Here is a 26,638-nt window from a genome sequence, read left to right on the forward strand (position 1 = left end):
TAGCATCCTCTCCCTCCTCGGAACACAGCAGTACTGGCTGCTTTCCATCAGTCCTACCCAGGGCACACATCCTGCAACACATTGGCTACAGGCTTTGCTCATTCAGAAGCAAACCCAATGCTCAAACTCTGACCAATGTGCTCTCACGTTTGCAAAGCCCTGAGCACAAACCCAGGCAGCCTCCAGCACACAGCACTCACACCATGGCCAGCACAGTGATTTCTGAAAAACCTCCTGGTGTCTCATTTGGGATGAGAAGTTCATTCTGCCCTGCAAACTCTCCATCTCAAGGAGCACGTTTAGCCTTGCCCAGCTCAAATATCTGCAGAAAGTCTATTTTAAAGAGAAATATTTGCTTCCACTGCATACCCAGAGGTGCAGTCAGACCAAGAGGTAGCAATTAGTTAAGGAAGCATCTTCATAATTTATTCATCGTAAAGATGAAAATCACCACCGCCCACAAGGTTTGCAGCAGTCCATTCGCCAGGCACGCAGGAGCACGTGGGGAAACCTTCCCCTCTGCTACCTGGTGGTGAGGACGTCTGCACATCCAGCTCAGGGGCAGCAGCCAGAGCCCCAGAATTGGCCCTGGGCTGGCACAATGCTCATGGCCCAGCCTGTGCTGCATGAGGGCTCCCAAACACTACAGGGAAAGCTTTGCCACGTTGCGGTAGGGTCTACGCAAACCCCAGAGGGAGATGCAATGCATCATCACACTGTTGGTTACCAGCTCCCTTCTGAGAGCCACCAGAATGGGTGCCCTGGGAAACCTGATCATGTGGGTGGCAACCCCACACACAACCAGGGGTAGGGACCAGGTCTTTCCAAGGTCCATTTGAAGCCAAGCCACGCCAAGAACAGGTGGTCCCACTCTAAGAGTAAAAAAATCAGCAATAAATGAGTAAAACCAAGACACAACCTGTTGAATGTGTCCACCCCATGCCCTCCACCATCCATTCTGGTTCAGCACTAAGCAGAATCAGGGCACCCATAAAGACCAATCACATCAAGACCCGTGAGGCCAAGCAGGAGGTGGCACACATCCCCTCCTGCCCTCCCACCTCACCACACAGGGCACCGGGCCCACGTCCTGCACTGTGCTGTGCTGTGCCCACCCAGGGCAGCAAGGAAGGAATGTGCCCAGATCCACAGCTGCAGCTGCCAAGGGCTGCTCCCAGCACTCAGGAACGGGAAGGAGGAGTGCAGTTATACCAAGCAAGTGCCTGCACTTCCTGTTTATATCAATTAATCACAAGGGACAGGAAAAATCAGATGCTTTCACCAAACGCCCAACAAGTGCATAGAATGCACACGCACATTTTCCATCAGTGCTGCTCTCCGCAGCACAATGCAAGGAGATCTAATTACGCACAAACTCTACTAAATCAAGAAGAGAGACAGTTGAAAATGGGGCGGGGGGGGGGGGGAACCATTTAATTCAATTTATTTAGCAGCATCTTTATTGCCACAAAGGTTTTGTAATAAAAAGCAGCAAAACAAATGTCTCCACTTTACACGATTAAAAGCTAAGTGGCTAGAAAGGTGGGGGAGGGAGACCATAAACCCACTGGGGTGAGACATGCAGTTCTGTTAATGCAAACAGCAGGCACTTCTTCTAAAATTAAAAACCTGAACTTTTTGCAGAACATGTAAGTAAAAACCACAGCGAGAGCTCTCTTCGAAAGGACCGTCCCGAAGACCCACGAGGAGTGCATGGAAGTCTTTGCAGGGTTCTGGTTCTCAAGTACACAGGCAATTCAAGGCAGTATCCGAATCTGGGCCATTGTTTCATTCACTTGTACTCTATTATTGCCTCATCAGAAGCCGAACGTCATGCCAGCAGCAAAACAGCCTTATGTACAGACACAGCAGAAGCAAACCCGGTGCTCCTCCCATGGAAGTGGTGTTGGGACCCCACGGTCAGAGCTGGGAAATGCCCGCAGTGTGCAGCACATGCTGTGCTCAGAGAGGAAGCAGCACCCCATACCTCTGCCCAAAGTATTTCCCTCTCTTTCCCCAAACAGCACTAGTAACCAGGGAATGCACTTCCCATTGTGATGTAATGAAGCTATTTGATTTTCAAAGCTTTACATGAGGTTTGAATTCATTATTTCATTAATGAACATTCTGAAGTTAAGAGAGCTTATAAAAATTAAGCAGCTCTGGTTAATTACCAATTATATTTTGTTCTGAATAAAAGACCATTGGAAACAAAGGGATGGGGTAAGGAGTGCAATTCCTGTGTGAAAGGGTGAAACCCCATTTGGAAAAAACTCCTGAAAGCTGCCGTATGATGGGCCAAAGAATGTGTTCCCACTGAAACCACCTCACCAAATCCCAGCCACCACCACTGCTGGCATCACCATTCAACTTCAGCGCCGTTGCTCAAATCCCCAGCTTTCATGTACTCTTTTAAGTCTAAGAAATTAAAACATTCATCTCAAAAGACATCAGTGCAACTGCTGGGAAGAAACCAATATCCACCGTGCAACGAAGGCTGCATCCCACTCCTGCTCAGTGCAGGTGCCTGCTGGGCACAGAGCACACTGCTGTATCCGACCCCCAGGCACCCATCTGTGCTCTGAGAGCCCTCAGCACCTCCCTACCTCAGTCTCAAAGCTCACACGAGGCATCTCTGACCAGAACTGCAAAGCTCTGCTGATAAATCCTCCCAGCACTTCTGCAGGATAAGAGAGCATGGGCTCTTAAAGTGCTTGGCTGCTGTAAAAAGAAGAAAACTTTTGTAGGAAAGAAAGAATATGGAATTTATGGTGCAAAATAGAGTACTTGCAGTGCTTTGCACTTTAATAGCTTTTCCATAGATATATTTGAAACGAAGAAAAGATGCATTATTTAAAAGTTATATGTCAGCACTTACAATGCTGTGCTAAATCAAAATCCAGCCTGGGTTACTTGCATAACATTTAGTTCTTCAGTTACCAAAGAAGCACTGCTTGATGAAGGCTTTTTTTCTTTTTTTTTTTTTCTTTTTTACACAAAAGGATCAATTTTGTCTTAAAAATCATAAACATTTACATTCAAGGGTACTCACCTCTAGAAAAAGAGCAGAAACACCCCCAAAAGCAAGTTAAATATTGAACAAAATATAAACAACCTTGGAAAAGGTGATGCTATCCACGTGTAGTTTTATACATGTATGTATATATGAACAGATATAGGTATATGTATATATCATACAGCATAAACACGTAAGGAACAGAAAAGAATTCCATCGTGACAGCTTTTACTTGTCTGTACTCCCTGCCACGCTGCTCTGGACCAAAAGCTTCAGCACAATTACCCATCTCTCAGCACTGACTACAGCAGACAGCCCAGGTTCAGCCACAGTTCATTACTCAAAGAGGAGACCTTAGAAGGAGCCAGGCTCTTTGCATGCCATACCCTTCCCCAGATCCCAGCAGTAAGGCTGTTACTGACCTGCTAAGGGAACTCCAATTCATCCACTAAAAAACCACTGTGATCTGAAAAACAGAACCCCCCCCCCCCCCAAACCAAACACTCCCATATCAGGGAAATGTAAACCTACTGCATACCTGTTTGCTTTGGATATCATCTGCATAATCCCCAAACCAGATCCTGTTCTCACATACACATTTTACACCCGTGTAACTGCAGTGGCTCTGACAGCATCGGTGCATCTGCTCAGCAGCCTGACTGTAAAATGATGCAGTTCGATATAATAGAATCAGATCGTGTTAAATCCCAGAGTCTCATGGCCAAGCTGAACAGTACCACAGCGAGGAAAAGACAAGGGGACATGTGGAGCACTAAGAGTGTAAATACTGAGAGTGATTCCACGTTTTGAAAAGATGAAAAGAAAAACCACGCTCAGCTTCTCTCTAGCACCAAAAAGGAAAGGAAAGGAAGTTCTTAGGTTTCTAAGAAAACCATTAAAGCTTACAAGAGTCTCAGAGGCAGGTCCCAAGGGGAGAATTTCCTGGATTAAAGAGAATCACTTTGCCATGGATTTCTATCTTGAACAACTTGTTGCAAGTTTAAAGTGACTTCACATAAGACACTTTTTAGCCAAGCCTGCTGCTTAGTTAAAACCTCACTAACAAAACACAACTGGGATTTCACATCCTTTAGGGTTAGAGGGGTTACCTTAAGCTACGCAGAAGGGGGTTCTCAAACACAGCATTGTAGTCATGCTATGCAGCAGTGCTGGAAATGACCCGGGAACAGAGGACTGAGCAGAGCCTGGGAAACAGTGCCTCGAACAGAGCAGGAAATTCAATGAAGCAGCTCACATTGCCTGACGTGTAGTGTTCACAAGGTCTCTCCTCACCAAATCCTCTGCAGACATTTGAATCAGAGTGTTGAATCTTAAAACTGTAACAGGATGCACATATCTACATCATGCTGATGTGACGGTAAGAAAACAGTATTGCAAAAACAGCTCCAGAACGAACATCAAGGAAAAAGGTCAACGAGGAATGAGCTGCACTTTTAAGCTTCTTTTAAAATTTACAAAGTTTCAGCAATTTGCCTTAAATTAGTTTGCATCCCAGAATAAAAGACTGTTATGCTCACATCACAGTAAAACATCATTTCACTTCCCCAGGTGAAATCAAGTACAATCAGGATAGGACATCCATCTGCTGGAAGGAAGAACAGTATGACTTATCCTGGGAAGAGAAGCAATTATTGAAAAGAGCCTGGCACCAGCTGAACTGAAGCCAAAATTTAAAATCTTCTCAGGGCAGCTTAAAAGTGTTTCTCCTTAAAAAACAATCAGTAGCTAGATAGGGGATGTGTCCAACTTGGGACCAGCTTTTCTGGAGTGAGACACATCCCATTTATGAAGCGTAACAGCCATATGATGACATTCAAAATGTAATGTACACATTGTAACCATCCAGGTAAATTCCTGCTGTGCAGTGAGTAAATTTTCTAGTGTTACGGTACCAAGGAACACACTGTAAAAACACACTGATCAGATCAGAGTCTTATTAAAACATCAGGATCTGGTGCTGTGGAAGTACGTTATTTTCAGTTGCAGCTCCTCCCCCAAGAGAACACCCATGGTACTGCATTACACCACAGACACTGGATTTTATTTACACCTTAAGCTTGGAAGTTATTAGGTCATCGTCCTTTAATTCCCTATATGGCACCAAATTTACTTTAAAAAAGTGTCTCTGTGTGTGTGTATACGTGGCAGGCACCAAAATGCAAAGTTCCATTCTATTTTCTCTACTTTCCTATCTCCTCGTTCGGTACAGCAGCCAGCCGAGCAGAGTTCTGCAGAGGTCAGTTACATTGCCTTCAGGGCAGCAATGCGAGAGCCCAGATTCTCTTGCAGGTAATACAGTAGATGGAGTTCATAGTGCTCTCCCGACTCAGGCACCCTTATACTGTGCCTCTCCTGAGGGTAGATCTAAAATATAAAATAAAGTCATGAGTACCCACAACAGTTTTGAGCGCCAACATTTAAACTGTTCCTGGAGTTCAAAATGTGCATGTCATCCCCGTGCACCAGCTCTGTTTGCACTTCAGCATCCCCTCCTCTATTGCCCAAGCCTGGAGACAACACACTGCACCCTCTGATCCAGCTTGTGCTCAGCTGGATGTGACTCCTTGCTGAACAGAGGCAGATCCTGCTCGGAACCATCACATACATCAGTTTGCTTCCAGTTTTGCAGCACGATGCAGGGTACCTGGGCTACATCTGCACAGAACCAGCAGGGTTTCATGAATTACATAAGCCTGCTCTGCACTGCACAGACACTGCAGTACTGCTGCCAAACTGTAGGTCTCCTTAACTGCTCATTTACCTAAAAGTTATTTGGTTTACTCATAAATCTTCCTTTAAAAAAACAGTAGGCTCAAATACAAATCTTCTACTCCAGAATCCCAAGCTGCCCAGCACAGACACTGTACGAGCTTCAATTTGTACTCCTCAAAGACAATACTTTATTTTCACATCCTGATTCTAGCCTTACCTGCAAGTCGTATGGCTTCCCAGCTCTCACTAAAAAGCTGAGCAAAATACTAGTGTGTGCAAAGTGAACGTTCTCATCCAAGAACCCATGTAGCAGCAGCAAACGGTTTGGTCTGAGAAAAGCAAGAGACAAACGTTTCTAGATAGCATCTCAGTCACTTCACAGTCCACAAACACTCCTTCCAAAAGAGCAAACAGTAAAAACAGCTGCACTGAAGAGAGTAATTTTGCTATCGTGAATTGCCCAGGATGGACCTGCAGCTTGTCACAAACCCACTCTTTCCTCCCTTATGAGCTCTTCCAGTACATGCACATCACAGTCAGACCTTTTATCTGTACCTTATCATTATTTTCAGAAGCAATTCCTATCTTGGATAATTCAATGGCTTAGCACTTGCTCAGAATCACTGCTGGCTTCCAGCTCTTTGGCAAGAAAGCCTGAGGCCTCAGCCTGCTCTGCAGACAACTCTGTGCTGACACAGACTGAGAGCACGCAGAAAGCATGCTGATAAACTAACTTTTGTCTAGCTTACTGCGACACTAAGCTGCTAATCATATAACTGGAGATGTGTTTGTCATTTCTTTAGACATAAAAATAGTCTTAATTACAGCTAGGATAAAAGGGATTACTTGGAATGGTCTGTAATTATGCAAATGTTCATTCAAGTCTATTAAGTTCATTAGTGTTGTTTTTGTTTTAATACCAGCATTTATGATTCCAAGATTTAATTGCCAAGAGCAGGGAAATAAATATCTATCTGTGGGGCTTAACCATTCCTGACACAAACGGCAGAAGGAAAGTTTGCAGAACCAGACTTACTCAGAAGGAAACTTCTCAGCTTGCATGGCCACTGAACCCAGGTAATAGCCCTGCTCGTTGTGCTCCGGGTGGCCCATGTAGCGCTCCGTGTAACCCGTGTCATAGAAAATCCACAGCGTGACGGGTGCTCCGGCGATGGCAACCTGCAAGTCCAACACGGCTCTCAGCACAGGGAAGGGAATGACAACCCTGACACCTTGATCTGGGGATGTCCCTCCCTCCCTTATCTCTATCCCGGTGCTCAGAATACACACTAGTGAGCTCTCCTTACAGTCCACAGTCTGCAGTCTGTGCAGACTGTGCCCATAGCTCATATGCACCTGCAGGCTTCAGCTATAGCCTATCTCTATTTTTCAGGATAAAAACTGGAAAACCAGGAAGATCCTCTGGACAAATCAGAAGCAGCACTGAGCACATCACCTGCAGGCCCTGCTGGAGGTAAGTGGATTTTATTCAAAATGCAGAGTGCTCTCCTTTGGGGTCACAGAACCTTTTATTTGAACATTTAACAGAAACTGGGCTTGAAAGCTCACTAGGACTCAGCAGTCCCCTCTGCATACCTACCAACAGCATGCAGAGAGCCTTGTGAAAAAAGACCAGTGAAAAACTAAACAAAATAAAACTCTTTTCCAGTTAAGTGTTTTTAAAATAAAAATATAATAATCCTTGAGGACTTGTGAAAAGTAATGATTGAACCTCCCAAGAATACTGAGGTTGGATTTAGGCAAAGCAAGAAGAGTCACAAAGAGCAAACTGGGCTGAGAGCGATATTCAGCTCTCAGCACATCTCTGCCTCTGACACTTGCCCATCAACAGTTTCCTCATTTACTACAGTGTTCTGAAGTCATGCAATCAAAAGCACCTCCTTCCAGCACCTCTCCCCATGGCCAGGCTGCCCTCCTGGCTGTTACAGAACACTCTGTGACAAATTGATCTGAGAACAGATCGAGACTGTAAAGAAACCATTCTCTTAGGACAGGAGAGTAAAGAGGGGAGGAGGAAGAGATGGTGGTGTTGTTTCTCAGCAGGGTAATTTCCCTTGGTTGATTCACAGCACAAAGAGCTAAGATGGCACAAAGTAGGCAACAGCTGAGACTATATGAGGGACCTTCAGCATAAATGACCTCAGACTGGTAAAGCTACAGCAGCGCTGTTACGTTACTGCAAGCTCAAAAGTCAATCAGCTTAAAGTTCTTCTACACAGCTCCAGAGAGGTAATACCTTCTGTGCTCAGCTGAATGGGGCAAACAGTTGATCCTCCTCACCTGGGCTCACAAGAACAGACTCTCAGATGTTTCAAGAAAACTGGCCTACCTGAACTGCCCCACACTCCCCTCACGTAACATTTCTTGGATACCCAAAAGCACCCTGCCCACATCAACACAGGAAGCCTCACAGACAGCGCAGCACCTTCACATCAGGTCAGGATTATGTCCAGCTCAGGCAGAGCTAGAGGAAGCAAGCACAGTGATGGTGCAGTCATACCGCAATGCCCTGAGGATGATGGCTGCAAACTTGCATGGGGAGATGGTAAAGAGCAGCACTTAATCTTACAAATGCAATCCAATGTTATGAGGCATCTCTATTAGTATTAATTATTGGGGCTGCACAGGTAGCACTGTCTCTGTTTGAAAAGCTGAATCACCCATCTGTTCCATACAGACTTAGTGTGAATACCAGTCCCAGACACCCCTCAGAACCCAACAGTGACAACAGGCTAACAGAGGAAGAGCATCTCATCCCCATGCTACGGATGGAAACACAAGTGCAGAGAACTGACCCAAGGTCACAGAGAACCAGTAACTGCTCTTGCAGTATCCACTGAATTTAAAACTGCACAGTGATTTGTTTGAAAGCACTAGCTTTAAAGTGTGAATAAATTTTAAGATCTATTTTCTGAGAAGCATCAGAAGGTTAACTGAAGTCTGGAAGCCAAATTAGAAATACTGTAGATGGAAGGTATTCTAAAAAAGCAGTTTTCCTCTGAACTCGCCCAACTAGAAAAAATCTCGAAGGAAACAGGCAGAGCACTGTGTCCTCACTTGTCTTTGTGCTGTGAATACCCGAGGGAGGTTACATGATTAAGGGAAAAATTCTGTCTGCACCACCAGAATAAGTACTCAATGTACGAACATACCCTGAAGATATCTGACCTCTGCATTAAAGCCATAAGAGAGAGGTAGCCTCCATAGGACCAGCCATGAATGCCAACACGATCCAAATCAATGAAGTCATACTGGGACGCTAAGTAGTGCAGACCTTCCACTTGGTCATCAATTTCTATTTGTCCCTGGGAAGAGAGAGAGAAGGTAAGTTATTAGAGCCAGACAAAAGGCACATTCTCATGATTTCTGAAAGTAACCAGCATTCATACCTTTGCTGCTTCTGTTTGTGCAGCACCCAACCACACACCAGCACTCACTGTACTAGGCATGTTACAGAAAGATGACTCCTTTCCTTCTTAAGACAATAAACACATACTAAGCCACACCAGATGAAAATCTTATTTCTGGTGAGAGTCAGAGATCCTAGAATGGCTTGAGTTGGATTGGACCTTTATGATCTCATTCCCCTTACACGTGACAAGCTTGCAAACTCAAATCCTGACATTTTATCCATCCCACACTGAGCATCTTTCCTCTCTCACATTCATATTGCTCAACTACACAGTTTCCCTCCCCAAACTAAGTAGCATTGCACAAACTATCCATTGTTGTGGATGCCCCATCCCTGGAGGCATTCAAGGCCAGGCTGGATGTGGCTCTGGGCAGCCTGGTCTGCTGGTTGGTGACCCTGCACATAGCAGGGGGTTGAAACTGGATGATCATTGTGGTCCTTTTCAGCCCAGGCCATTCTATGAAACTACGCTGGATCTCTATGCCAGACTGAGACTTCAGCCCAGGTAACACCAGGACTCCAACTTGGCTCTGGTTGAAAACGAAGAACCAGACCCAGAGCTGCACTTACCATTTTGTATTTAAAGGCTCCTTCAAACTTCAGCCCTCGGTGGCAGGACCCCCGGTTGTCAATAACAACAACAACGTAGCCTAAAGAGGCCAAGGTGTTCAATCGGAAATATTTGAGTCCTTTAAATCGATTGTTCACTAGCTGCACCTGGAACAGAAGAACAATGACACAGTCACCTATGTAATGAAACCTGTTAATCTCATTTCAGACTATTTTTATTTACTTCCCTTTCAATGTTTTATACAGCTTTACAATGTAGATTTTTCAAAATCCCTCTTCCCTGCTGTAGGATCCCCTCTCCCTGCTTGTGGTCTGCTATTAATTAAGCTCTCTTCCCTCAGTAAGAAGTCATTCTGTGTCATGGAAATGAAGGTTTCAAATGGTCCATCCCACCACTCTCAGAAACACTGCACTCACCTGAGGGCCTCCGTAGATGAAGATCACAGTAGGGTACTTCTTTCCAGGTTGCAGATTGTGAGGTTTGTACATCATTCCATAGAGTGTAAACCCCGTGGAGCTCTCAAAGGAGAACACTTCTGGGGGAATGTAATCAGGAAGAGGGCCTGGGAAGGCACAAAGAGCCTGGATTAACCAGAATGGACGAATACTGCAGCTTTGCTCCAGCTCTGTCCCGTCACCACTATTGCTGCATCGCCACTAACACAGCTTTCCCATACTTCCAGTGGATGTGGCTGGGACCAGGCAGAGGCTGGGAATGCCCCAGACATATGAGAGCTTTCTCTGTGCTGTCACATCCCCATTCCTCCTTTCCCCTGAACAGCAGCAAGATGAAAAGTAGCAGAATCACAGTGAAAAAATAAAAGCCTAAGAGCTGTCTCACAAAGACACCAACAGACAGCAACACAGAACTGCTTAAGAAGTGTGTGGTCCTCCCCAGAGGCTCAGAAGCAAGCTCGTTAACAGCCATTTAGCTAAAAAGTAAACAAGCTCACTTAACTCCCCTCCTACTGATGGTAAAACATGCTTTCTACTAGCTCTGGCAGTAGAAACTTAGCAATTTCCACTCTAAATTCCTTCACGGCCAGTTTATACTCATTTGTCATCGAGCTGAAAACATCACTCCTCTACTTCCAAAAGCTTCTCACACAAGCATGAGTTTCACAGAGAAGCCTAATTACCCACAACATCAAATCTCAGATTATGTACTGGGAAGTCTCACACGCCTTCCTGATTGTCTTTTTACAGTTTCTTAACAATTCTGTTACCTGCTGAATCCAAAATTGTAGCCCAGAATTCCTTTGTCCTTTGAGCTGCATCATCTTCATGTCCTGTCAGCCGGTAAAGGGACACACAGTGTGGGTTCTTCTGATTGCTGTACTTGCTGATGAACATGTCACAATCCTAGAGAGAAAAAGAATGTTATCTTGAACTCCTCAGTACAGAGGTACAAGCAAAAGGATCACTTTTTCCTGTATTCATATCTTTTGGAAGATGTTTAGGAACCAAACGAAACCAAGAAGTCTCTTTTGCAATAAGAATGATAGACTCTGAGAAGCCACCGTCCTCAGCAAGACTCAGGTACCAACATTTGAAAACTAAAAATACACCTGCAAAACCAGCCGTGGCACAAGGACTTTGTCATACATTCTTCTCCAGGCAGAGCAGTTACAGCAGAACAGATTACTGCCCCAAATGCCTGGAACCCCTCAGCACTGCCACAGGCTCAGCTCCTCAGGGGACTGCTCCACAGCCCACTCCAGGCAAAAGGAGCCAGGCTCAGTTTCAAACAATTCGACCTGCCTGAGCTCCTGTCTGAGCCAAGGAGCAACCTGAACTAGGAGGTCAGATCTGGTTTCCAGAGGTGGCTGCACACTCACTGTACAACATTAAGCACACAGCACAGTGTAACATCTACTTTTGTTATACTGAAATGCAACCTTGTCCGTTGATTGGTGAAGGACACATCTGGCAGTAAAACACAACACACCCGGCCAGCCCTGCCTATCCAGGCCTCGGGCAGATGGATACCTGGCTGACACAGCAGGCATGAGAGTAACCACGTTCTGTCAGTCGCTTTACTTCTCCGGGATTCTTGTAGTTAACAACGTACAAGTGATGTTCTAAAGGAGAGTCTTTCGTGCCTTGAAAATAGACCAGTTTTTTGGCTTCATCTACATAGATCTGTCACAAACAAAAACAACACATTCCTCAATATCCAGTTCTTGCTGAAACAAAGCCCAGGTCTTCTTTCCCCACCAAGTCTTCCCCCTCCTGCTTCTGTAATTTGGAGTTACTGTCCAGCAATCTGCAAGGAATAAGCCAAATGCCAGCCATCCTCCAGCATGCCTGCACTGCTTGCAGGATAACCATGCAGCAAAAGTAGAGACTTACATTGGACCCATGTCTGCCAAGCACTTCCCATTCCCCACTGGTAATGGCAATCTCCTCTTTGATGGGGCACTTGAAGTCACCTGCAAATAGAGATTTTACACTTGCACATTTTACAGACCACACAGTCACAATGACACTTCTCTCCAAGCTTTTCTGCTAGACTCAAGCCAAGAACAACGTGGCTTTGCAGAGGACCCAGACCTCTGCCAACTCCACAGCAAACGTCAGAGCTGGTACCAAACATTCTGAGAGCTGTGTCGAAGGATTCACAGATGCTCTCAAACTGACACCTGGACAGCTTTGCTTCTTGCTTTTTTTAGTATTGAAAAGGGTGCACAGGGAATCTCCGGTGTCAAAAATGGGGAATTTTGCTTTGGGCTGGGAAGCAGCTCTGCTTTTATAAAATGGCTTCATTTGCCTTGGAATGAGGGAGATTGAGCAAGAAAAAGTAATTGGATACATTCATAGAAATCTAACGAACCCAATATAATGCTTTTTGGAAAAAAAACCCACACCAACAATTGCACAAAACCAGGACCTACAGTAAAATTAGGTACACTTTTTTGCATGCAGAGCTCAGCGAGTGCCTTCAACAAACAACAAGTAAATTAAGCATCACAGCATGAAACTGTAAATGAAAGAGCACATACTGTGGAAGAAACATTCCAGGAGCTTTGTGCACAGCTCCACCATGCAAACTCTGACTGCAGCTTGGAAGCACATGGTCCTTGTGGTCCCTGCACTGATTTTTTTTTTTGGCTTGGAATTACTCTTCCTGCATTTCCACTTGCAACAGCTGTCAGTAATTTTCTCCTACTAACATCTCTGTCTATACAGCAATACCACGACTGTTTTTAAGAGCAGATAGAAATTCTCTGAATAGTTGCCATATCATTGGTTTTGCTGCCAAGCACATATGTTCATTTTAAAGGGACTAACAAGTGGGCCCCCTCAGACAGGGAGGCCCTCTGTGGACCTTTTTACAGCGTGTTCAAACTGTGCTCTTTATCAGCCTCTCTGCTACAATCTGCTTGTAAAGCCTGACAGGAATTACGTTGGTTTCACTTCCAAAACCAAGACTCGAACCAATGCATTTCTACTAGATGCACTGGACCCTCATATCAGAGATAGCCATGTTATTGCTATAATGATTAACCTGCTGCAGTCAGGAAGTAAACAATCCTGTCAACTAAGTGCATTTCACAGTACCACAGGGAAGCCCATCTGGCATCTGATTTTTTGACAGTTTTACCTCCAGTCATCAAGGAAGAAGCAGGGTTAAAACTGAGGCATGCTGCATACAGAATGACCCCCGCACAATTTCAAGAGGAATGACTGTACAGTGAAGTGCTTTTCAGAAAACAACAGGAGTTTCTAGCGATTTCTGCCACCTGGAAAGACATTCATTTCCTCGCCAGTCAGCAGCAAGTGCCCAATTAAAGCAAGAGAATAAATTCACTTACTTGGAGCAGGGAGTCCTCCAGATGACCGCTTATATTTGCTCTCTTTCAAAACTGAGACAATTTTGTATAGGTGTCTGAATCCTGTTTTACACTCAGAGGCAAAAATGAACTCTATCTCATCTTCATGGGTTTGAGGGAAAACGTGGAAGATATCATGGATCTGTGGAGTCAGAACAGCGCGTTGGTGTTATCAGCAGGACTCTGGCACTAAAGTCACACATAAGTACCTCTAACTGCCCAGCACAGGTTACACCAGCAGGCTGCAGCACAGTGTCTCTTACTGGCAGAACAAATAATGCATAAGAGCCAGGAGGTGTCTGCAAACAGCAGCCACATACTGCACAGCTCCAGGCTTCTTGATAGTCTATATCCTGGCCACAGAATGAATTAAGTTTTTTTACGCCTGCCTTTCTAGCTTGTATACAGAGGTGGGTCCAGCTCTGCAGACAGCATACAAGGGCCAACCAAAAATAAGACAGGGTTTGGTGGCCACCTCTGCCCAGTGCTGTCTAGAAGCCCATGAAGGGCTATTTAGAGAACGATGAACTGACATCATCTTCCCAGTCATAAAGATGCCAACCCTTGCTTCAAGTGACAATCATTTGAAGCATCAGAAGCACTTATATGCACAGTAAGTGCTGCCAGTCAAAAACAACTCCAGCCAGAAAAATAATGGAGAAAGGACAACATACTGCACCATCCTGAAGCCATGCACACTACTACTAAGAAGAAAATACAGTATTACAGAGCGCTCATTGTATAGAAAACATTCACTGGAAGGCTTTGTGCCCACACTCTCTGCTGAAAGATGCAACTACCCACCAGTGATTGACATTCTCAGGCTCTCCTGCACCCTGGTACACCCCCAACAGGATGCCACTTTGGAGATACTGATCAGCACAAGCAAGAACAGCACTCCTTTCTACACTGTGAGCCTAACACGCTAGTGTGCAGTCTCACAGAGCTCAGGCCCTGTAGAATAGCTCCACACACACTACACAGGAATGCATTTCACCAGCATATACGTGGTTACAGAGGATTTTCAGTGACTGTTAGCAGATTCCTGAGACATGTTTCCCCACTATCATCTAAATACATCTTCACTGGCTGAAGAATACTCCACCTGCTGGGACTGCTCCTGGTGAACAACTGCACAAAGAAGCTGGAGGAAGACAGTGGGTAACGCTGTGGGAATGGGGCTACCCTGGAACACCAGTGTCCTGGGCTCTGTTCCTAGCTCTCTAATCACCAAGTGGCCTCAAGCAAAGCAGCTCTGCTTTCACATCACACATCTTTTTGTCCTCTAAATGTGATGAGCCCTTTACAGCAGCTTCCTGCTAGGAACAGGCACAGACCTTGGACAACAGGAATCTTCTCCTAGGCAGCACAGCACAGCAACATCGACACTGCCCAAGTGCTCCACATAGGGCCTTGAACAACAAACTGTCAGACAAGACTGAAATTCAAATTCTTACATTTATCCATATGTCTGTTGTTTCCTCATAAATAATTAAAGGTGTAACAGAATCTGGTACAGCATCGATAAGTTTCTGTCTTTCCATTGCATCATCTTCTACTGGGATGAATAATGCAGGGGGAATCAAGACTATCTGCAGTCGAGTCTGGGAACGATCCAGTAAGATGGACCAGACGCTGTTGAGAAGACAGATATTAGAGAAAATAACATACAACAATGAGCACTAGAGAGATCTGAAAAACTTCAAAAGCAGCACTTATCACTAGGCATTTTGGGGGAGTCAAGAACGTTCAGATTAAGTAAAAAAGCCACATGTAAAATCTCACCCACAAAAACAAACCTCTTCATAACTATTTCTCTTCATTTCAATACTGCATAAGCACTGGTGGTTGAAAAGTTTAATTAATTCTATTCCCCCAGATTTGGATTGCGCTTTAAGGGAGAAAGAAAAGAGAAAAATCAGAGGGGATAACGAAGAAGAATAACTAATGTTTGAGGATACTCGTCAAAATATTAATGTTTTAAATCTGTACCTGGCAGAGAGTAATACTGGCACCTAAATGAACTGGCAGCAGACCCTGCCATACTTCTGATGACTTTACATGTAGCTCTAATAATAATCCTGAAAAAAAGCAAGACAATGGAACAAATGTGTCCCTGCATTTCTTCCACATTTGAAAAAAAAATAAAAAAAGTGAAATCTTTAGATTCAAGAACTGGAGAAGTGCAATTCTGGAGAAGCTTCTGGTGAGTTAGAAACACCGCACTACATCATCTACAGGGTTAAAAATGACATGCAAATGTCAGTAGAACTTACAGCAGGTTTTCTGATCAGTAAGTCTGGTCAGCAAGGATGGTCCAGTGGTTAGGGCGCTAGCCTAGGGGACCTGGGCTCATTTCTGTCCTCAGCCATAGACTTCCCGTGTGACTATGGCAAGTCACTTAGCCTCTCTGGGCCTCAGTTCCCCATCTGTAAAATGGGGATAATAGCACTGCACTCTCTCTCACAGGGATGCTGAGAGGACACGCACATCGAGGGCTGTGAGTGCCCATTCCCAAAGCAGTAGGGCCAGGTGTCACAGAAGGAGATAAGGACTGGAGAAGTCACCTTCTTTACACAAATGTTGCAGCAATGGAAAAATGAAAGAAGGCTTAAGCTAGAGGAAGACAAAGACCACGACATTCTGCTTCTAACTGCACTGCCCAAACCCTCTAAGCAGAGACAGGATTAACATACGCACTATTTTCCTTCTGGCGTCCACCCAGCTCTAGCAATGTACTCTACTCCTTCAAAGAGGATCTCGAACGGCTGAACTAGCTCTTTATCCACAACATCTGCAATCTGTTGACAAAGGAGTAATTCAGTGACGCTGAGATGAACCCACACAATCAGTTTTCATGCACGACGACAGTCTGGACATGGAAGACTTTTCCTGTGCAACTTATGCAATTTAGATTGTTCAGTCCTTTCAATACAGGGCATTCACCCCACCTGTAGCCAGACACCAGAACGGTACTATAGTTGTTCATTACCAGCACAGCGAGGGCTGGGACTTGAGGAACAGAGATTCTGCTCACAAATCCATCGTATGCCTTGAATAAGTCACTTGAATGATCAGTTTCCCCATGTAAAATACAAAGGGAAGGTGATTTGTAGCAAGCTGTTCTGTAAAGTGTTTTTGTTGCTCTATGTTGAATATCCTGCATGGCATCCAGTTATCAATATGGTTCTAATTGACATGCAGCTCTGCAGTTTGTCCCTGCTGGGACAAATCACAGTGGTACCCCAAGGATCCTGACAGCTTTCCCTGACTGCCGGTTAACATCAGCATTGCTGCTGTCCCAGCAGGTGAGTGTCAATGAGCTGAAGCAGCTCAGGAGCAGAGAGGATCCAAACAATGTATGGAGGTTACTGTATCTGTTTGGTAAGATTAATTTCCCAATTGTCCAAAGCCTTGGATTGGCCTATGGAAATTTCTGCATTTGTTCAGAATTCCTGGAGTGAAAGCAAAGGTCATCTTTCTCCATATGTTCATGCTTTTATAAGGTGATATATTCTCTTTGCAATCAATTTTTTCCATTGTCCGCAGCCAACCTACCAAGACATCTATCGTGTAACAAAGTCTAGCCATTCACACCTAAAATACTCTGCTCCGCAGCTGAGTTCATCAAACAGTCTTGAGAAACACTGTTGAACACACAGACATCAAGTATCTGCAAGGAACGGGCCAAATTCATTGCCTCCAGGGAAGGCGTTAACACAACAAAGAAAGTTCATTTATACTGAAAAGGAAAGTGACTTTTACCAAAGAGTCACAGAAATCAAATGTATCTGGGAAACAAGGGGAATATGGAACTTACTCTTCCTTCTTCATTGATCACCACTTCAGAAATCTTGAAAGTGACCTTTGGATTTGCTGTACCTATAAAAACAGATGTTAGCAGTCAGACACCAACTGTTTGCTTCCAAGAGGGCAGGCTTGAACTGTGGATTACTGGGCTGTTATTTGTACAGAACTGGAACAGGCAAAGAGCAGAATTCTCTTTGATCAAATAGCCTACTTGCACACATGAGAGAACCAGGCAGGGAAAAAAGGAGACTACAGACACAAAGCAGAATTGGTGGATGTAATCCCACAAAGAGCTCTGATCAAGAGCCATACTACTGTCAGTCAGTTTTCTCTCTCACAGACAAAGCATGCACGTACTACCTGGAAGTAAATGCTCAGGAGTGATTAGGACAGCAAAGCAAGCTTTGGTTTACTGTTTGGCTGATATTGTTGAATAAGAAGTGGAGCAATACTTTACTGTGTTGGACACTGAAAATCAACCTAACTCTCTATACAAAGCCTGAACAACACAGATGTACAGCACCTGCAGTGCTAAGTGTCACGGACTGCTGCACAGCAAAGGTGAAGTATAAAGAATTAAGTTGTGTCAATCTAAGAAGCCCATCTAGTAGCTTTCACATACTTTTAGTATTCTCAATGTTGCTTTCACTTCAACTCACAAAAACTCACATACTGAGGTGAAGTGACTCGCTTTAAGCCACAGTGCTGGCCTACTGAAGTACTCGTCTTCTTCCTGGTAACAAACCACCTCAAACTTTGCCCTCATAACAGCCCCAAAAAAGCTACTGCCTACGTGGTTCTGACTGGAAATTGAGGCCAGTGATTAAAACACAGTTTGTTTGTTTTCAAAGGCATTCAGGCTTTGGCTGCCTGATTTTCCTACACTGCTTAGATCCAGCACTTAATAACAGTATAATAAAACACCCTCACAAAATCTAAGTGTACCCTAGCACTGGAAAACATGAAGTCACCTCTTGCTTTGCAGGCTGACACGGCCTTCCTGCTCCTTAAAAGGAGCAGTAAATCAGAATCATAAGCAGAAAACTTTTGCCAAAGGATTAGGGAATTTACAAGACCTGATAATAAAAAAAGACAAAAAAATTTTGGGAGTAAGAAAAAAAATGAACTACTTTCATAATGTGGTCAACACGCCTTGCAAAAACAGCAGCGAAATCTCAGAAGAGCAAGGGTCAGCTTGCTCAAAGTTGCCCTGTACACCTGGCACACCACACGCAGACCTGCTGAGCAGTTCACTGAGTCTCATTTGCCCCTTTCCAGAAGCACTTGATATGCTTTGATGTTGAAGCCTTCACATCATTCACTGTTTGAAAATGACAGCAGAGGCTTTCCCTCATAGTCTGTAAGCAAGCACAATTTTCCAAGCCCAAAAGCATTCATGGAGATCAGACTCTTAGAACTAGCAGAGCACTGCCAGCAGCCAGCAGGATCCCTCCCCCTCAGAAAACCAAAATGCTATCATTCTGCAGCTATTCCCTCAGAGGCACTGGGCTGTAACAGGAACCAGCTTCTCTGTGCCAGGACCTGAGACAGCAGCTCCAAAATAGCGACAATCAGGTAGGGTTTCTGCCAACTTCTGAGGGACCCAGACTGAGCTCTTAGTAACCTCATGGCTGTAAAGTCAACACAGGAACTAGTGACTAATCAAACCTCCAGGGCAGAAGTTTTTCCACATACATTTCCACTACCTGAACACTAATTCAAGGACTACATGTCATGCCCATAACCCATAAGGCACGTGGAATAAAATAAGCATCTCCCATAAACAGAAATGCAAGGTCATCTGGGTCTCACCAGTTTTGGGGTACCGGAAGGAATCTGTTCTTCTCGTTTCCAACATGGGTGATGTGACATGAATAATTTCCACTTCTGACTCGTCGTTTTCTTCATAAAGAATTCGAAGAACTTTACCCCCATTCAGTGCTGTAAAGGAATTAACATTTCCTGATCAGAGCAACTCTCAAAATTGGTTATTGCAGACACCAGTGCTCTCTCAGGAGAATGCGCAGGTTGAAAGGATGAAGGAATGTCTGTGACTCTTGTTTCATTATACAAAATGCACCAAGTCTCATGCAATTCCTATCACTGCTGTGAGAAGGTAAGTCTCTTTCCCCAGTAACCTGGGCTAACGAGGGCACCCTAAAATGTCCACCACTGCAGACACTTGTAGCTCTTCTCGAACTATAAGGTTCCTATCCTGGGTAAAGAGAAGAAATAACTTTCCCTGGACAGCACAGCATGGGGGCCACTACTTGTGCCTGTCAGACACTGTGTCCAACACACTTACTTGGCTCTGCCTTTGGACTCCACCAATAGCCAGTGTATCTGTCAAACTCCTCCTGCAGCACAAAAGTAGCCACGCCAGCAGACTTTGGATCTTCCTCAACATTGGCAAGTTCTCAAAAAAAAAAAAAAAAGACACAAAAGAATTAGTTCCTGATGTACTGCAGAATCGAATCAGTTCTGCATTATCCCAAACACAGCCTATCTTCAGTCTCTAGAGAACAATGACATGACCGTAAATCTGGCTTCTCAGCGGAACTGCTTTCACCCCACTCTGTTGATTTATCTGGGGAAGACCTAATTCTCTCTGACACAGCAGCCTCTTTTAGGAAAGGAAAGCCTCATCCTCCTTTCTTACTCCCACCCAATTAGTCTCTCAATTTTCCATGCACTCATCCAAGAAAGAAAATGTTCTCTCTACCTGAGCTCAGCAAATTGGAACCACAAGTTTTGAGGAAATTAAAGCAAAAAAATTCTGAGAACTGACACCAAAAGTACCAACATTCAGAAAAAAATATCAGCATTTCACTCACTGTACAGACCAAAAGTAAGAGACTTACATAACATCTCAACCCTATCCATAGGGCTTCAATATTTTTCCTGTTACCCTGGAGGTAACTTAGCAGCGCTCCATAAATAATTATCATCTGAGAAGGAGTCATTGCTACAGTTTATTTTTAATGTACTTACATAATATTTTAATAACTAACTTTTAAATAAGCTCAAGTATTATTGTAAAGCGTCAAACATTTTAATTTGGTTACAAATTAAATGATACAGTTTCAATACGAGGAGCGTGCTTCACTTGCAAAATGCAATGGATTTTAAGAAGCGGTTTACCCACAGTTTTCCATTTCCCCTGCTCTAGGATACATGTCTAAACCAGATTTGGAGAGGGTAAGAAGTGCAAACCTAAGTGACTGAGTATGAGGGCACCAGCAGAAGCCACAGTGCTATTCAGTAACTGCCGATATTGTCTCTAAAAAGCCCTGCAGCCTGCCTTCGCTGACAGAAACTTTCCTCCAGCTCTATTCCACCCACAGCTACTCCACACAAAAACGACTGTTCTAGTACATAAAAAAAAATATGTGATTCAGGAGAAGTCTTTCCATATGTATTCAACCAATAACTCATTTTGCCAGATTCTGGCTTTCCCAGGGGAACCGGGAAAAGAATCATCCTGCAGCATTTGCACTGGAGGATACATACAGAACATGACAACCAAATCCCAGATGAAGTAAACAGTTGCCATTCCCTCAGATCTCAGAAGAAAACATAGTGCCATCACTTAATTCAGTGCAGCAAGGACAAGTGCAGAGGAGGTGCAGAGATTTTAATTCAGGATGAATTACCATTGTGCACAAATGTTAGCCTCCTTTCTTCTCTGGTTTCTATATTAGATATCCAGATGTCATTGCTATGGATAAAGGCAATCCAATTTGGATCAGCTGGACAAAGCTTAGGATCCATCCGGATATTTGGACAACTGGTCTCCACCAGAATGGGTCTTAAAGGCTGTTGCTGATTGAAAGAAGAAAAATAGTAAGTAACGAAGCAGTCACTGAACTGGACTACCAGAAGGTCTCTACGACCACAGCAATGTGCTTGCTGACTTCAAACATGCAGGTTTACAAGAGAGAGCAATCTATACAGTTTCAAAACAGAAAAATATCAGCAGATGCTTTCATAGGGAAAGTTGTGCTTCCACCATCTTTAACAGTTCCACCAAGACCTCTTTCACCAGTGCTGAGGATTAACTACAAATCAGAAGGCAGCTTGCCTACAGAAGCCTGGCAGCCCCTGAAAATGGCAGAACAGATAGTAATTTTGTTCTCCAAAACCAACTCGAGATACAGTAAGTTCCACCAGACAGCTGGGTTAGACAAACATCAAGTATCTGTTGTATCAACAAGAAATGGTTTCAGCTTTGAAATCCAGCATCAGCACAAGCAAAGACTAAAGGCTGCTTGTTTACAAAGTTCTACAGCCAAATCCTGTAACACATACAGTACTGACTGCTGAACAGTGACCTCCAAACCACAGCTTGGAAACAAAAGCTGCCTCTGATATGACTTCTGAGTACATGGAAGAGCAGAGAGCATCACAGGCTTCATGTCCCTTTTTATTGGTTAAAAAAAAAAAATCAATAAATAAAAATCAGAAAACCTAGTGACTTGCCTTGCCACCACAGATTCTACCATTTCTTTTTAATTCTCCATCCAAGTTTCTGTAATCATGGCAGTCCATCCCTAAGGAGGACTTCTCCATGTTTCAAGGTTGGTTAAGGCCGCTTGCCCCTCCAGTGCAGCAGTAACTTGCTATGTCAGTAAAGCAATAGCTGAACCTCAGATTGTGCTTTCACTAAGAAACAAAGGAGCTTCTAGCCAGAGGCAGAAAGCACTGTGTAAGACAGAGAAGAATAAACTCACAGTGAATCCATGAGGGCCTCCATCTTTTACATGATAAATTCCACTCCCAGCCTGAAACAGAAAGGTGCCACTTTCTCGGTGGTAATCATAGGAGGCAATCCCAACAGTGCCAATTCGCTTCCTCTCCCGTAGCAACTCCTCTTCCCGAGAGTACATACCATAGTCCAGGATGGCCTGAATATGGGCAGAGAAGCACAATCAACACCTCTGCTCTGCATTTGTTACAATACTGTCAGAGCATCTCTGCACGCCAAGCTTCCAAGACCAGATGGCTGTGCAGACACCCTCCTCCTCCAGAATCCTGCTGACAGCCAGGAGCCCACTCCTGCTTGCGCTTCTGCTGTGAGAACTTGTAGGTGCAGTCCTTGACCGTATCCTACAGAACTGCGAACCTGAGAGCCACTTCTCCCTTAGTGAGGCTGGTATTATTTCCAGTGTACACTCGTATGAGAAAGATCAGACAGAAGGTCTATTATTTCTAGAATGAGTAGGACAGCCTTCGCAAACTTTTGCAAAGATACACGGTGACTGGTCTGGTGGGAGGAAAGCACAGCATGAATTTTACGTCTGGCTGACAACCTCAGGAAATAACATGGGGAAACAATACACTTAATTCCACACAGGAAATGTCCTGCCTCCTCCAGCCTGCTATGGTGCATAGGAGACTTGTGCAGCTTGTTTTGCATAGAGGTGAGAACGGGACACACGTCCTGGAGTGGAAAAGAGATGTCTTGCTTCGGAATGAGTCAGAGCTACTGACAGGTCTTCAGGGGGACTCATTGCTTCCCTCTGCAAGACAGTGATTATAGGAGACTACAGGCTCCTTCAACAATGCCCAGGATCTCACAGCAGAGAATCTGATGCAAATTAGCACTTGCAATCTCTGCTGTCAAAGGAGAAATCAACCATATATACACAGCTTTCATGACGCACACAGGCTTTAGCTCCAAAAACTGAAGAGAAAATTATGCCTGTTTTTGAGACAGCTGCAGAGTTAACCAAATACAAAGAGAAACTTAAAATGTTTAAGACCATAGTAACGACTTATAGGTGCAACCTCAAAGCCTTGCTATGTTGCTAAGATGTTAGAAAGAGATCTGGACCCACCGGAAAAAGATCCAAGAGAGGCTTCCATGAAAGCAACAGGACAGCAGCTTTGTTCACGGTTTTTGGAATTTCAGAGTAGAAGAGCGTGTTCTCCCTATTCTCCCCAGACATTGCTGTTGTCAAAAAGGAAAGAAACAAAGTACATCATCTTCCTATTCATAATTCCAGTGCTGAGATGCTCAAAAGATGCTGAGAAACCGCTTCACAGACGTTCCTACCAGAGGAAGCACTGACAGTCTCTACAATGCAGCCTTGCACTGAGAAGTCCCCACTTTTCAGAAATGCAAGTCACAGAGAAGGCAGAGAACAAAGAACTACAGTCAGGCTTACCACATGCTGCTTGTCTTGTTGAAGGTCGGGGATCTTTTTATTTTATAAGCTTTTAAATTCAAAAAGTTCTGTTCTGTTATTTCCCCTGGCTGCAACACAGCATGATGCAGCTTATGTTTCAAAGATGATGCACCTTTAGGAGAAGGTCTGAATGCCCCCTTCCTGCTCAGCTCTCTCAGAGCTACTCAGACTTCTGATAGCTCTTGCCAAGGCATTTGGGGACCAACCCAAAGGGAATCAGGTGTGCTCTGAGGAACAGTTAAATCCAAACAACCTCTGCAGTGACTGTCTAGTCAAGACACGGGCTGCGCCAGCAAACTTACCCAGATAGTAAATCCTATCAGAATGAGGTCCTTCAGGGTCATTTTTCTTAACAAATGTGAAGTCGTGTGGGGCTTTTGCCATCATATACCCATGATACTTTCGTGTATCCGTGAGCAGTTTCCGAAGCTGGCTCCAGGAATGTCTCTCTACATAGAAAGGTTCTGGTTTTGGCTGCTCCTCTCTCTGCACCTGCTCCTCACAGCCTGCGGTTTCAAAGACTTCAAGGCCTGGCTGTTCAGTTTCCATGGCTGCTGCCATGTTGCATGTTTCTGGAAAAGAAAAAGTACCAGAGGGTCAGCGCTCCTTTTCAGCCAAAATTCACATCAGACTCCCAACACATAACACAGCAAAAATGCTATGAGAAACCTGCTATTTCACATGGAAAATCTGAAAGGAAAAGGAGACAGACCTCTGCTATGGAAAACAGGCTGTCATTGATCAGCCCTTCAAAACAAGACTAATAATTTCATAGATCCACACAGACTTAGTGGTGTTTGCCTCTTTATCTTAACACTCCTCAACTGCTCAGTTCATGAAGGGGATAAATCCTTCCCTGTTAAGCTTATACTTCATTCTTCCACCCTGCGAATGGCAAATTTAGCTTGATACACTGATATCAGAATAAAGGCTGATTAGGATTGTATCAAGAGCTGGGACAGCCAACTGCTTAGCAGATACAGTATTCAAAGTTGATTCTGAACCAACTGGCCATACACAACGGGGCTGGGCAACCATCATTCTCCTGTAATTTCTCCTTTCAAACAAAGCTGTGAAGGGTCTAGCAATACCATCCCTATGATATCATCTACAAGCATATAATTACAAATTCTGAATAGATTCTTCCAAAAGTGTGAGGCCGCAGAGGAAGGTGACACAGTGAAATGAGCAATTTCCAAATTGAATGACCTGCAGCATCTCATCCTCCTGAACATGTTGTTCAGTTAGCAGATATTTCTTCCTGAAGTTAGCCGTGCTTTACAAAGAATATCTAAGCTAGACAAAACAGCCCAGAGATTCGGCAGTAGGAAACCATAAATCCAAGATCTGAGTGCAACTCCAAAAGAATCCCAGCTATAAACTCCTACACATAATTCATTAACAAAGACAGCAAGGCGTGACGATTGTCAGTCCTCAAAAGCAGTTTGTTTTTTCTATATATAAAATGGAAAGGCTGCACAACTGTTCGACACGCAGGCAGAGCTTCCTGGTCTGAGCTTGCCAGAGATGCTAATAAAAAACAGAGCACCTGCATTGAGCAAACAGCACTAAAGGACCAAAGAATTTCAAGGCATGGGCTTGGCCAGCACAGCTACCTGAGATAAAGCTCCCTGATGGACCGGCTTCTCCTGCTGCTCTTCACAGATAAAAGGAAGAGATTACATGCAACTTGGATCTGGCCCATTTTAACACAAAACACTAAAAGCAGAGCAGGGCAAGTCTCAATCAAAAGCATGTTTTCAGTTTTGCACATCCAAACACAACAAAGGGAGGCTCTTCTTCAGTCTTAAGACATTTACAACACAAAAACAGATCAAAATTTAAACCTCGAAACACTGAAAGGCCAGCCCAGTCCCACACACAGCGCAGTGCTCTGCTCAGACTGAGCTAAAAACTGGGCATTAGGCTTCAAATCTGAATCAAAATAACTTTCAGCTACTTCACAGAATTCCAACAAAGAAAAATCTCCTTTCCACACCTACACGCAGATGCCGGTACGCCTCAACCTGACCTATTTCTCAGACACCCCTCCTAAGGAAAGAGACAAGAAACGAAGAGCAACGGCCTTAAGAAGCAAGCTGGCACAAACAGCAACGGGACACGAGCCCGGGCTTAGTGCGAGATCTGCCCGAGATCGCTGCTGCCTCGTTCTGCCACGGAACGCACTGTCCCTCTGGGTGGGCTCCAGCACTACCGCACCGCAGGGCTGTGCCGGAGGGGCAGACAGGCCCCGAGCGGGGCGAACAGCCACGGGCCTGCCCGAGCGGCCGGAGGAAGCGGGGAGAGCCCGGGAGGAGCCCTCCACCACCGGGTGAAGCGGGCAGGCCGGCCGAGGGCAGCGAGCTGGGCAGCCCGGGGACAAATCCCCCAACTTCTCCAGACCCGGTACCCCTCCAGTGCTACCGGCGGCTCCCCAAAGGGCGTCCCCGAGAACGCCGACTCCCGCCCGACCCCGCTACTCACGGCGCTCCGCGGCGGCGATGCTGCCCAGCCACCCCGCCGGGCGCTTCCGCTTCCGCCAGGTGGGCCGCCGCGCTGCCCGGCCACGCCGCGCGCCCCCTGCCGGCGTGGAGGAAACGACACGGCTCCCAGCCCGACAGCGCCGCGCAAAGCGGAGGGGTGGGCAGACAGGGCGCCGCCTGCTGGCCGGGAGGACCAGGCTGCGCGGGGGTCGAAAAGGGCGGGCGGCGCGATGCGCACAGCCCTCTCACTCAGCACAGAGCAGTGTGAAGCAGCCGAGGGCTAAGGCAGCGGCACGGCTCCCCGACAGCCCTCGGCCTTCTCACCAGGACCGCCATCACTGCCGCCACCTCAGGGCCCGGGCTGAAGCACACAGCTGAGCACGGCGCCCTCACAGCGAGGCAGAGGGTAACACGTATTGCCTTAGGGCCGGCTTAGAGCTCTGAGAAGGACGGACGCACGGCCACACGGGTCCGACCGCACAGTGCAGAGCCCACCTCAGCTCCCACCATCGCACCTCCCTCAGCTCAGCGCCCCTCTGAGGTGACGCGCGCGCCGCGCACGCGCACCCAGA

General features: G+C 45.3%; 1 protein-coding gene across 4 annotated transcripts; it reads right to left on the bottom strand.

Annotated features, from left to right (window-relative positions):
- Window positions 1-1,437: 1,437 nt before the first annotated feature.
- Window positions 1,438-26,635, bottom strand: DPP8 (dipeptidyl peptidase 8). 4 transcript variants are annotated; one of them, XM_015292249.4, is made up of 20 exons: window positions 26,562-26,635; window positions 23,886-24,155; window positions 23,233-23,345; window positions 22,126-22,299; window positions 21,049-21,217; window positions 19,701-19,811; window positions 19,208-19,336; window positions 17,406-17,467; window positions 16,286-16,386; window positions 15,043-15,220; window positions 13,568-13,727; window positions 12,105-12,184; window positions 11,742-11,894; window positions 10,979-11,114; window positions 10,170-10,315; window positions 9,753-9,899; window positions 8,923-9,075; window positions 6,786-6,928; window positions 5,967-6,078; window positions 1,438-5,401 (listed from the first exon to the last, which is right to left on the bottom strand). In XM_015292249.4, the coding sequence occupies exons 2-20, from the start codon at window positions 24,142-24,144 to the stop codon at window positions 5,279-5,281; spliced, it is 2,649 nt and encodes an 882-aa protein (XP_015147735.1). In that variant the 5' UTR covers window positions 24,145-24,155; window positions 26,562-26,635; the 3' UTR covers window positions 1,438-5,278. The 4 variants fall into 4 exon arrangements, with proteins under 4 accessions (XP_015147735.1, XP_004943953.1, XP_046755132.1 ...); XM_004943896.5 differs by lacking the exon at window positions 26,562-26,635 and adding an exon at window positions 26,068-26,128; XM_046899176.1 differs by lacking the exon at window positions 26,562-26,635 and adding an exon at window positions 26,008-26,128.
- Between the last annotated feature and the right edge of the window lie 3 nt (window positions 26,636-26,638).

Source organism: Gallus gallus, chromosome 10 (genome assembly GCF_016699485.2).
Source record: "Gallus gallus isolate bGalGal1 chromosome 10, bGalGal1.mat.broiler.GRCg7b, whole genome shotgun sequence".
Taxonomy (NCBI): domain Eukaryota; kingdom Metazoa; phylum Chordata; class Aves; order Galliformes; family Phasianidae; genus Gallus; species Gallus gallus.